Here is a 13,844-nt window from a genome sequence, read left to right on the forward strand (position 1 = left end):
TAATATATTTATTATATTATATAATTAAATAATATTATATATAATGTGTTTATATATTATTATAAATATTATATATATATTAAAAATATAAATCTGGCATCAATCTTTTATACTTCAGGATTCAATGAAGTCAATATCGTCCCATTCTAAAAATGACTGCAAATTTGGTTTATTTTATGCTTAATTATAGAATTTAAATGAAAAGAGTTGTTCTTAATCATTAAAGAATTTTCAGATATCAATTTGAGATGCTATTTAGAGATGGCAAGGGAGTAGGATATTCCTTTCTAAGTGATAACTTGAAAATCATGTAAGAGAAGTAGCTGCCACCTTTATTTACACAAAATGTGGGTGTCAGGCAGGACAGAAGTTATTCTCTGAAAATGCTACCGTGTTCTTAAGAAGAAAGCTTGAAGCCCCTGTGAACACTGTGGACACTGGCCAGGTCCCATTTTGTGAATGAAAGTGGAAGAATGGAAGCAATTTTCAAGTTAGCCATTCAATAAATATTTTGAAATATCTAAATCATTGGAAAAACTTACTTTCACTCATTTATTTTGCCTGTAGAAATTCAAGATACTACTTTCAACAGTATTTACATTTCATCCATGCAGGATCCTCAAAAGACATTTCTCCAGCTGATTATGCTTCACCATCACTGGGTCTAAGCTAACATCCCAAAGACATTCAAAGGTGAACACTGCCCTCTATTCTGGCACACAGGTAATCTAGACTTGAGTCTAAGATGGACTTCAGCTTGGGTTTATGGGGTTGTTAATGAAATAAAAATTCAAACTTCTCTTGACATAAATTAGCATCTGGTAATGGATTTCTGGCAAGCTGGAAGGGTCAGAAACAGGGTTCTCTGAATCAGAAAGATTATGTTCTTGGGAAGACAGCAGACTACTATGGGATCAGACTGTGGATTGACAGACAAAAACAGAATACCTGTAAATTAGCCTCAAAAGGTCCAAGTGAGGCAGGAATCTTCACCTAAGACAGTGACTTACCATGTAGTGCCAGAAATTAGGCTTCAAAATGGTTCTTAGTATCATCATTAACATAAACTACTAACCACCTGGTCCTCTTGGACACAGCTGATACTTTGAATAATAGGATGCAATAAAAGTTTAAAAGAAAATTATGAGACTCTTTCCACTTTGACCCTCCTGGGAAAACAGAATAATGTATCCACAACACGAATGCAAAAGCTTCTTGCAGCAATGGCAAAATCGCTTGTGGATTATAAAAAAAATGAGAGAGCATCAAAGGGTGTTGCAATAACATGAGACAGCACACCTGTGTAGATAACAGCATCCTTGAAATTCAACAACAGTAGCCCCTATGCAACATAGACTGCATGGCAACGCTGAAATATTGCTGCCAGGCATTACTGTAACTGAAGCCACTGGACTAAAAGGATGAGACTGCTCAGAGACATCATCAATCTTAGTAAGGTTTTAAAGAAAAAATATATATATGATTGAGAAACTGAAAAGAGAAGAAAAGGTTTAGAAAATCACTGCAGATATGTGCTAGAATTTTTAGGATTTCTAAACTGTAAAATGGATGGAGCAGAATCTAAATACAATGAATGTGTAGGTAATCCAGAGATATTCATTTTTATAGGAATCTCTGAGTTATGTGAAGACTGAGACCCAAGAGAAGTGATAACAAAACAGGATGAAAACACTTACTGGGATACAGATAGGGCAGCTTTGAGATGTCTGAGCACAGAGTCTAGGCAGAGTAGAGAGGAACGTATAAGAAGAGGAGTGAAACTCTGAAAAAGACAGGACATCTCATCTCTCTATTTTATTTCAAGGAAATAGCTTCCACAAATGGCCTTGAGGAACCACAGCATCATCACCGAGTTTATTCTCACTGGGCTGTCAGACGACCCCCACATCCAGGCTCTGCTCTTTGTCCTCTTCCTGGTGATTTACCTCCTGACCGTGATGGGGAACCTGACGATGCTGTTGGTGATCAGGGCTGACTCCCACCTCCACACGCCCATGTACTTCTTCTTGAGCAATCTATCATTCCTAGACCTCTGCTTCTCTTCTGTCACTGTGCCCAAGCTCCTGAAGGACCTGCTGTCTGAGAAGAAAATGATCTCTGTCGAGGGCTGCCTGACTCAGGTCTTCTTTGTGTTTATAACTGCAGGGACTGAAGCTTTTCTTCTCTCAATGATGGCCTATGACCGCTATGCTGCCATCTGCCACCCACTGCTCTATGGCCAACTGATGAGCACCCAGCTCTGTGTAAAGCTTATACTGGCCTCATGGGGCTTGGCCTCTCTCAATTCAGTCATCATTGTGCTTTTGGCTGTTAACCTGGACTTCTGTGAGGCACAAACCATCCACCATTATACCTGTGAGCTGCCCTCCCTCTTCCCTCTGTCTTGCTCTGATGTCTCTATCAATATTGACATCCTGATCTGCTCCATCTTACTACATGGTCTTGGAACCTTCCTCCCAGTCTTCTTCTCCTATGCTCGCATTGTCTCCACCATCCTGAGCATCAGCTCCACCACAGGCAGAAGCAAGGCCTTCTCCACCTGCTCCTCCCACCTCATCGCAGTGATCCTGTTCTTTGGGTCTGGTTTGATTCGTTATCTCATGCCCACTTCCGGTTCCTCCCTAGATTTGCTCTCATCCTTGCAGTACAGTGCAGTCACACCCATGCTGAACCCCCTCATCTACAGTCTAAAGAACATGGAGGTGAAGGCAGCTGTGAAAAGGACATTGGGGAAATACCTGCAATATTTTAAGTAGTGAACAGGAACATAGAATAAAAGGAAATAAGTTTGTGTTGCCAAGTGCTTGAACTTAAAGTAGAATTCTAGACCACTAACTGTAAGGGAGGACTTCCCTGGTGGCTCAGATGGTAAAGCGTCTGCCTGCAATGTGGGAGACCGGGGTTCGATCCCTGGGTCGGGAAGATCCCCTGGAGAAGGAAATGGCAACCCACTCCAGTACTCTTGCCTGGAAAATTCCATGGACAGAGGAGCCTTGTAGGCTACAGTCCATGGGGGTCGCAAAGAGTCGGACACGACTGAGCAACTTCACTCACTCAACTGTAAGGGAGCCCTATACCACCCTCTTCTCTCCCTGGCTATACTGAGAATGAAAAATACAAGAAATTTTATCTCATTTTTATCTGTTTTTCTTTCTACCCTCTGGTCTGCTTTTCCTTCTAACCTCTCACACAACCACCATCACTTTCTTTCTAGAATTCAGTTAGATGTTGTATCTCCTGAATTTATCATTTATGTATTTTATCTTCACACTGTTTTTTGTCTTACTGATCAACTTTATTAAGGATTTTATTAAATTTATTGTCCTCTATGGTATTTAACTATTTTTATTTTCTCTTTATAATTTTGGACATCTTAAATATATACTTATGAATTCAAACCATAAGAACAAAGCATGTTGACAGCTCCCATGAAAGATTACAGATGTATTTTACTTTAACAGTCTCCATCTTCTCTCTGCCACTTTAATTCACTCCCTTCCTGCTTTTTTCCCCTACTTTCTTGGATTATTGTTTCTGTGTATCATTCATGAATTATTGCTTTACATTATGTGACTTTTTTTTTGAGGGAGGGGCTTCTCCAATGGCTTAGTGGTAAAGAATCCACCTGCAATGCAGGAGACATGAGTTCAGTCCCTGGGTTAGGAAGATCCCCTGAAGAAGGAAATGACAACCCAATCCAGGATTCTTGCCTTGGAAATCCCATGAACAGAGGAGCCTGGTGGGCTACAGTCCATGGGGATGCAGAAGAGTTGGACATGACCAAGTGACTAAGCATGAGATGTGACTTTTTAATCAATTATATTATGGAGTTTAGTCATAATTTCTATAGTTCTTTGGTCTCATTCTAATTTTAAAATTATTTAGTACTGACAACTATTCCTTTTACAGAACATTTATCCAGTTTTACTTCCCTTTTCATTAGAGCACAATGGTTAGGTGCATTGCCTTAAGATCCCAGTTGCCTATATTCATACCCTTGCTCTGCCCATATAAGCTTTATGACTCCAGTAAATTACTTAACTTTTCTGTGTTAATTTCCTATAAATAATATAGAAATAATATCTACATTATAAAGACACTGTGAGTATTAAATGAAATGAACATATAGAGCATTCGAGCACTAATACCCAACATTTGAGTGTTACCCATCATTATTTATAAGTTCTTTATTTCATTCTGCTTTTATTTTGTTGTAATGTGCACTCATCTAGATTTTCTTAAAGAAATGGACATTATTAAATCTAAAGACTGCATGTCTGTGAATCTCTTTATTTTGGAAGGTAGCTATGCTTACCACTATACCACCAACACTGCACGATCTCTTTATTTTGACCCTACATATAAATTAAAACTCCTAATTTTAGAATTTGAGAGTTCTCATCATTTTACTTCTGTATAGATGGTACATTATTATCTGATAAGTGTAAGGACAGCAGGAGATTTTTGTCACAAACAAACGACAGAAAACAAAGTAACACAAAGACAGCATAAAAATTATTTTAAAAAAGTTTATATATCTGTGTCTCTTTTGCTGTCTCGCTTATAGGGTTATCGTTACCATCTTTCTAAATTCCATATATATGCATTAGTATACTGTATTGGTGTTTTTCTTTCTGGCTTACTTCACTCTGTATAATAGGGTCCAGTTTCATCTACCTCATTAGAACTGTTTAAAAATTACAACATGCAAAAATCCTTAATAAACTTCTAGCAAACAGAATCCAACAACACACTAAAAAGATCATACATCATGACCAAGTGGGCTTTATCCCAGGGATGCAAGGATTCTTCAATATCTGCAAACCAATCAATGTAATACGCCACATTAACAAATTGAAAAATAAAAGCCATATGATTCTCTCAATAGATGCAGAGAAAGCCTTTGACAAAATTCAACATCCATTTATGATAAAAACTCTCCAGAAAGCAGGAATAGAAAGAACATACCTCAACATAATAAGAGCTATATATGACAAACCCACAGCAAACATTATCCTCAAGGGTGAAAAACTGAAAGCATTTCCCCTAGAGTCAGGAACAAGACAAGGGTGCCCATTCTCACCACTACTATTCAACATAGTTTTGGAAGTTTTGGCCACAGCAATCAGAGCAGAAAAAGAAATAAAAGGAATCCAAATTGGAAAAGAAGAAGTAAAACTCTCACTCTTTGCAGATGACATGATCCTCTACATAGAAAACCCTAAAGACTCCACCAGAAAATTACTAGAGCTAATCAACGAAGTCACAGGATGTAAAATCAACACACAGAAATCCTTTGCATTCCTATACACTAATAATTAGAAAATAGAAAGAGAAATTAAAGAAACAATTCCATTCACCATTGAAACGAAAAGAATAAAATACTTAGGAATATATCTACCTAAAGAAACTAAAGACCTATATAGAGAAAACTATAAAACACTGGTGAAAGAAATCAAAGAGGACACTAATAGATGGAGAAATATACCGTGTTCATGGATCGGAAGAATCAATATAGTGAAAATGAGTATACTACCCAAAGCAATCTATAGATTCAATGCAATCCCTATCAAGTTACCAACGGTATTTTTCACAGAGCTAGAACAAATAATTTCAAAATTTGTATGGAAATACAAAAAACCTCGAATAGCCAAAGCAATCTTGAGAAAGAAGAATGGAACTGGAGGAATCAACCTGCCTGACTTCAGGCTCTACTACAAAGCCACAGTCATCAAGACAGTATGGTACTGGCATAAAGACAGAAATATAGATCAATGGAACAAAATAGAAAGCCCAGAGATAAATGAAGCAACTGATAAAGAATTAATCTCAAAAATATACAAGCAACTCCTACAGCTCAATGCCAGAAAAATAAATGACCCAATCAAAAAATGGGCCAAAGAACTAAACAGACATTTCTCCAAAGAAGACATACAGATGGCTAACAAACACATGAAAAGATGCTCAACATCACTCATTATCAGAGAAATGCAAATCAAAACCACTATGACGTACCATCACACGACAGCCAGAATGGCTGTGATCCAAAAGTCTACAAGCAATAAATGCTGGAGAGGGTGTGGAGAAAAGGGAACCCTCTTACACTGTTGGTGGGAATGCAAACTAGTACAGCCACTATGGAGAACAGTGTGGAGATTCCTTTAAATACTGGAAATAGAACTGCCATATGACCCAGCAATCCCACTGCTGGGCATACGCACCGAGGAAACCAGAAGGGAAAGAGACACGTGTACCCCAATGTTCATCGCAGCACTGTTTATAATAGGCAGGACATGGAAGCAACCTAGATGTCCATCAGCAGATGAATGGATAAGAAAGCTGTGGTACATATACACAATGGAGTATTACTCAGCCATTAAAAAGAATACATTTGAATCAGTTCTAATGAGGTGGATGAAACTGGAGCCTATTATACAGAGTGAAGTAAGCCAGAAAGAAAAACACCAATACAGCATACTAACTCATATAAATGGAATTCAGAAAGATAGTAACAATAACTCTGTATACGAGACAGCAAAAGAGACACTGATGTATAGAAGAGTCTTTTGGACTCTGTGGGAGAGGGAGAGGGTGGGATGATTTGGGAGAATGGCATTGAAACATGTATAATATCATACACGAAACAAATCACCAGTGGTGGTTCGATGCATGATACAGGATGCTCGGGGCTGGTCCACTGGGATGACCCAGAGGGATGGGATGGAGAGGGTGGAGGGAGAGGGGGTTCAGGATGAAGAACACATGTACACCCGTGGCAGATTCATGGTAATGTATGGCAAAACCAATACAATATTGTGAAGTAATTAGCCTCCATTAAAATAAATAAATTTATATTATAAATAAATAAAAATTACATGATCATAGAAAATTTCAAGATGCATATAAGAATAACAGAAATGTAAACTCATCAAATAAAAGGAAAAGACTCTGATGAAAGAAACTGAAGAAGACACAAATAAATGAAATGATAGACTGTTAGGAAGAATTAATACTGAAAATACCTAGACTACCTAAAGTTGTCTACAGGTTCAATGGAATCTCTAGCAACATCTCAATGGCATTTTTCACTAAACAGATCATTTAAAATCTGTATGGAACCACAAAAGATCTCAAATAGCCAAAGCAATCCTGAAAAAGAAACATAAAGCTGCAGATATCACACTTCTTGACTCCAGACTTTATTGAAAAGCTACAGTAATCAAAACACTACAGTACTGGCATAAAGCCCACCGTGGTGCTTCTCAGGTAGTGTTAGTGCTAAAGAACCCATCTGCTAATGAAGGAGACAGAAAAGACATGGACTCAATCCCTGGGTTGGGAAGATCCCCTCGAGGAGGAAATGGCAACCCACCCCAGTATTCCTGCCTAGAAAATCCCATGGACAGAGGAACCTGGTGGGCCACAGTCCCTGGGGTCCCAAAGAGTCAAACGTGACTGAGAGACTGACTAACACATGGGAATAAAAACTGACACATAGGTCAATGGAACAGAATCAAAAAATAATCCCTCACAGGTATGATCAACTAATATTTGACAAGGGAGCCAAGAATACCCGTTGGAGAAAGGACAGTCACTTCCATATATAATACTGGGGGGGAAAGGGTATTCACATGCAGAAGAAAAAACCTGGATGATTATCTCATAATAATAAATTAGTTGCTCAGTGGTGTCTGACTCTTTGCAACCCCGTGGACTGTAGCCCACCAGGCTCTTCTGTCCACGGAATTCTCCAGGCAAGAATACTGGAGTGGGTAGCCATTCCCCTCTAGAGGGGATCCTCCTGACCCAGGGACTGAACCCAGGTCCCCTACATTGCAAGAGGATTCCTTACCATCTGAGCCACAAGGGAAGCCACCAGGAAAGGTATTTGAACACCAAATACAAAAATCAACTCAAAATGGATATAGAGAATTATATACATACAATGGAATATTATTCGGCCACATACACAAAAAAAGGAAATCCTGCCATTTACAACAGCATGGATGGACCTTGAGGGCATTATGCTAAGTGAAATAAGTTAAAAGGGAGAGACAAACAGTGTTATGATCTCATTTCTGTGTGGATGCTAAAGACATCAAACTCATAGAAACAGAGTTTAGAGTGGTGGTTGCTGGGGTTAAGGGGTATGTTAAATGGGGGTATGTTGGGCAAAGGGTACAAACTTCCAGTTATAACGTGAATAACTTCTGAGTTTCTAGGGTACAGCATAGTGACTACAGTTAACAGTACTTTATTGTATACTTGAAAGCAACTGTGAGAGTACAGCTTTAATAGTCTCATTATAACAACATCAACAACAAAATGGTGATTATGTGTGGTAGAGGATATGATAACTAACTTTATTGTGGTAAAACATTCTGCAATATATACATGGACCAAATCATCATACTATATACCTTAAACTTACACAATGTTATATGTCAATTACATCTCAATAAAGCTGAGCAAAGTTCAGAACAAATTAAATACTTAAATGTAAGGCATGAAACCATAAAACTAATAGAAGAAAACATACAGAATACACTCCTTGGCTTTGACCTGGGCAAAGATTTTTTGATATGACACCAAAAGTACAGGCAACAAAAGCAGTAACAGGAATAACTGGGACAGCATCAAACTAAAAAGCTTCTGCAAAGTAAAGCAAACAGTTAATGAAATGAAAAGGCAACCTATAGAATAACAGAAAATATGTGCAAACCACATGCCTGATAAGGGGTTAATATCTGAAATATAAATTCACACATCTCAATAGCTACATAGATACCTATACAGATTCATACATACATACCTGATTTTAAAATGGGCAAAAGATCTGTATAGACATTCCTCCAAAGACATATATATAGCCAACATACACATGAAACTCCATGAACCTCATGAAATCTTGAGAACCCCATGAACAGTATGAAAAGGCAAAAAGATATCACACTGAAAGATGAACTCCCCAGGTTGGTAGGTGCCCAATACACTACTGGAGAAGAGTGAAGAAATAACTCCACAGGGAATAGAGACAGAGCCAAAGTGAAAACAATGCCCAGTTGTGGATATGACTGGTGATGGACGTAAAGTCTGATGGTGTAAAGAACAATTTTGCATAAGAACTTGGAACGTTAGGTCCATGAATCAAGGTAAATTACAAGTGGTCAAACAGGAGATGGCAAGTGTGAACACCAACACTTGGGTGCAATCTCAAAAATGAAAGAATGATTTCTGTTCATTTCCAAGGCAAGCCATTGAATATCATAATAATCCAAGTCCATGCCCCAACAAGTAATGCTGAAGAAGCTGAAGTTGAACAGTTCTATGAAGACCTACAAGACCTTCTAGAACTAACACTCAAAAAAGATGTCCTTTTCATCATAGGAGACTGGAATGCAAAAGTAGGAAATCAAGAAACACCTGGGAGCAACAGGCAAATTTGGACTTGGAATACGGAATGAAGCAGGGCAAAGGCTAACATAGTTTTGCCAAGAGAACGCACTGGTCATAGCAAACACCCTCTTCCAACAACACAAGAGAAGACTCTATACATGGACATCACCAGATGGTCAACACCAAAATCAGACTTATTATATTCTTTGCAGCCAAAGATGGAGAAGCTCTATACAGTCAGCAAAAACAAGACCAGGAGCTGACTGTGGCTCAGATCATGAACTCCTTATTGCAAAATTCAGACTTAAATCAAAGAGAGTAGGGAAAACCACTAGACCATTCATGTATGACCTAAATCAAATCCCTAACGATTATACAGTGTGGAAGTGACAAAAAAGATTCAACAGATTAGATCTCATAGACAGAGTGCCTGAAGAACTATGGGCAGAGGTTCATGACATTGGACAGGAAGCAGTTATCAAGACCATCCTCAAGAAAAAGAAATGCAAAAAAGGCAAAATGGTTGTCTGAGGAGGCCTTACACATAGCGGAGAAAAGAAGAGACATGAAAGGCAAAGGAGAAAAGGAAAGATATGTGTGTATCTCATTTGAATGCAGAGTTCGAAAGAATAGCAAGGAGAGATAAGAAAGCCTTCCTAAGTGACCAATGCAAAGCAACTGAGGAAAATAATATAATGGGAAAGACTAGAGACGTCTTCAAGAAAATTAGAGATACCAAGGCAACATTTCATGCAAAGATGGGCACAATGAAGGACAGAAATTGTATGGACCTAAAAGAAGCAGAAGAGATTAAGAAGGGGTGGCAAGAATACATGACCCAGATAACCACAATGGTGTGGTCACTCATCTAGAGCCAGACATCCTGGAATGTGAAGCCAAGTGGGCCTTAGGCAGCATTACTATGAACAAAACTAGTGAAGGTGATAGAATTCCAGTTGAGCTATTTCAAATCCTAAAGATGATGCTGTGAAAGTGCTACACTCGATATGCCAGCAAATTTGGAAAACTCAGCAGTGGCCACACGACTGGAAAAAGTCAGTTTTCCAATCCCAAAGAAGGACAATGCCAAAGAATGTTCAAAGTGTCACACAATTGCACTCATCTCACACTCTAGCAAAGAAATGCTCAAAATTCTTCAAGCCAGGCTTCAACAGTACATGAACCATGAACTTCCAGATGTTCAAGGTGGATTTAGAAAAGGCAGAAGAATCAGAGATCAAATTGCCAACATCCACTGGATCATCGAAAAAGCAAGAAAGTTCCAGAAAAACATCTACTTTTGCTTTATTGACTATGCCAAAGCCTTTGACTGTGTAGATCACAACAAACTGTGGAAAATCCCTCAAGAGATGGGAATACCAGACCAGCTGATCTGCCTCCTGAGAAATCCATATGCAGGTAAGAAGCAACAGTTAGAACTGGACATGGAACAACAGACTGGTTCCAAATTGGGAAAGGAGTACATCAAGACTGCATATTGTCACCCTGCTTATTTAACTTATATGCATAGTACATTCTACGAAACCCCAGGCTCCGTGAATCACCAGCTGGAATCAAGATTGCTGGGAGAAATATTAATAACTTCAGATATACAGATGATACCACCCTTATGGCAGAAAGCGAAGAAGAACTAAAGAGCCTCTTGATGAAAGTGAAAGAGGAGAGTGAAAAGGCTGGCTTAAAACTCAACATTCAAAAAACAAAGATCATGGCATCTGGTCCCATCATTTCATGGCAAATAGATGGAGAAATAATGGAAACAATGAGAGACTTTTTTGGCGGGGTGGGGGGGGGGGGACTCAAAAATCACTGCAGATGGTGACTACAGCCATGAAATTAAAAGATGCTTGCTGCTTGGAAGAAAAGTTATGACCAGCCTAGACAGCATATTAAAAAGCAGAGACATTACTTTGCCAGCAAAGGTTCATCTAGTCAAAGCTATGGCTTTTTCAGTGGTCATGTCTGGATGTGAGAATTGGACTGTAAAGAAAGCTGAGTGCCAAAGAATTGATGCTTTTGAACTGTGATGTTGGAGAAGACTCTTGAGAGTCCCTTGGACTGCAAGGAGATCCAACCAGTCTATCCTAAAGGAAATCAGTCCTGAATATTCATTGGAAGGACTGATGTTGAAGCTGAAACTCCAATACTTTGGCCACCTTATGCGAAGAACTGACTCATTGGAAAAGATGCTGGGCAAGATTGAAGGCAGATGGATTGAAGGAGAAGGGGATGACAGAGGATGAGATGGTTGGATGGCATCACCAACTCAACGGACATGAGTTTGAGCAAGCTCTGGGAGTTGGTGATGGACAGGGAAGCCTGGTGTGCTGCATTCCATGGGGTCGCAAAGAGTCTGACACGACTGACTGACTGAATTGATCTGATGCACACAGGAAAGAGAGAGATAAAAAAAAAAAAAGGCAAAGACAGAGTTAGAGAGACTTAGAGACAGCAAAAGAGGAGAAATGAGTAGAAGTCACAGACTTTTCATAAATCAGTCCATATGTTAGAACCCAATCTCATTGTCCATCCACTAAGAACAGTGGGGATTATACAAGGATGTGTAACCAGGAATCAGGAACCCTGGGAGCCACAATGCGGGTGGCCTACCACATAGGCCAAGATGAAACACTTGGATCTGAATCTAAAAACAAGGGGATCTGGAAGGTTGTAGGCCAGAGAGGACAATGTCTGTATTTCATTTAATTTCAACCCTCCCACAGCAGGACTGGGAACCAGGCAGGATGGGGAGTGAGTGATTTTCCCTAGGCTTCTTGAAGTTGTATTCTGTGCTACAGTAGCCCTTTGTGTAATCCTTCCTTTGCTAAGTCTGTCCATGAGCCATGTGTGATACCAGCCTATGGGCTTTACAGGCAGTGTAGGTGTTTATAAATCTATACACCTGATGGTCTCCCTAGGAATGACCTCATTGTGCAGATGGGTGGCTTGGAGACCCTGAGAGGCATGTTGCTTGTCAAGGGACACATCACTGATGAGAAGGAGAAGCTGGGTCTGAACCCAGCTGTGTCTTTAGAGTAGGGATCCTTATTGCACCCAGGCCTCCCTGAAACCATGGAGTGGGTTGTATTGGTATCACTGTGCACAGACATGGCATGGGGTTGGGGGTGAACAGTCATCAGTGCAGAGGTACCCTTTGGAGTTTTATGTAAGTGGTAAGCCCAGAGAAGGGGATCCCAGGAAGTGACCTCAATCCCCTGGCAATGAAACCAACAAACTCAAGAGAATTCAGTAAGTGAACAGATAAAAAGAAAAAGAAAGAAAGTGAAGTCGCTCAGTCGTGTCCGACTTTTTGCAACCCCGTGGACTATAGTCTACCAGGTTCCTCTGTCCATGGGATTCTCCAGGCAAGAACACTGGAGTGGGTTGCCATTTCCTTCTCCAGAGGATCTTCCCAACCCAGGGATTGAACCTGGGTCTCCCACATTGCAGGCAGACGCTTTACCCTCTGAGCCACCAGGGAAGCTAGGGCTTATCAAATGTAAAGTTTGCTGCAATTCAAATAACCCTCTGCTCAATTTCATATCACTAAAATTATACGAACACTTAAAATTTGTATTTTATTTCCAGTAGTCAATATGCCCAGAGCAACTAGCTAGGTGCTGCAGAAAATAAATGGTATTTGCCTACAATTTATTTATAATAATACATTAGGTAAAGACTTGTAAATGTGAAAAAGAAATAAAATAATAAAATTTAAGCCTTTTTAATTTTGCAAGTCTAGACCATTAAGTACATTCCCAACACTATACAACCATCACCACTGTCTAGTTTCAAAATACTTCACTCTTCCAAATAAAACCTTTTATCCGATGCATGCAGTCCCCAATTCCTTCCTCCCCCAGCCCCTGGACACCCCTAATCCCCTTTCTTTCTCTATTTCTTTACATATTCTCAATGTTTCCTATAAATGAAATTATACAAAAGTAGGTTTTTGTGTCTGCCCACATATTTAAGAGGAACTGGTGGATTTTTGGTTTTGTTTTTATCTGAAATAGCATTTTTGTTACTTGAAAGGGAAATCCAGATGATTAAAGATGAAATGTACAAAATGAAGCCCTTAGTAAATATGTGCATAAAATTGGCATACACACATGGTTCTAAGTGTGATACCAAAGGATATGAAACAGTACACTCCTTCTATAAAGTAAAAGTCATGTGACAAAGAACATATGGAAGAAAAACAGACTCACAGACATAGAAAACAGACTTGTGGAGAGAACAAGATAGTGCAGGAGTAGGTGGATGTGGAGTGTATCTCTCTCCATGGATACATCAGGAATACACCTTCAGACACAGAAGTGCATGCAGAACAGCAGCTGAGAGCAGATAGGAATGGAAATGAATATATGGAAAAGAATATATAGAACCACACAAAACTCACTACG

General features: G+C 39.4%; 1 protein-coding gene across 1 annotated transcript; it reads left to right on the plus strand.

Moving 5' to 3' along the window:
* Window positions 1-1,841: 1,841 nt before the first annotated feature.
* LOC113893768 (olfactory receptor 8S1-like) lies at window positions 1,842-2,777 on the plus strand. Its single transcript, XM_027543628.1, has one exon. The coding sequence runs from the start codon at window positions 1,842-1,844 to the stop codon at window positions 2,775-2,777; it is 936 nt and encodes a 311-aa protein (XP_027399429.1).
* Window positions 2,778-13,844: the final 11,067 nt, after the last annotated feature.

This window comes from Bos indicus x Bos taurus, chromosome 5 (genome assembly GCF_003369695.1).
Source record: "Bos indicus x Bos taurus breed Angus x Brahman F1 hybrid chromosome 5, Bos_hybrid_MaternalHap_v2.0, whole genome shotgun sequence".
Classification (NCBI taxonomy): domain Eukaryota; kingdom Metazoa; phylum Chordata; class Mammalia; order Artiodactyla; family Bovidae; genus Bos; species Bos indicus x Bos taurus.

Coding starts and splice junctions, on each gene's coding strand:
- LOC113893768 (XM_027543628.1), top strand. CDS start 1,842: ATGGCCTTGAGGAACCACAGCATCATCACCGAGTTTATTCTCACTGGG.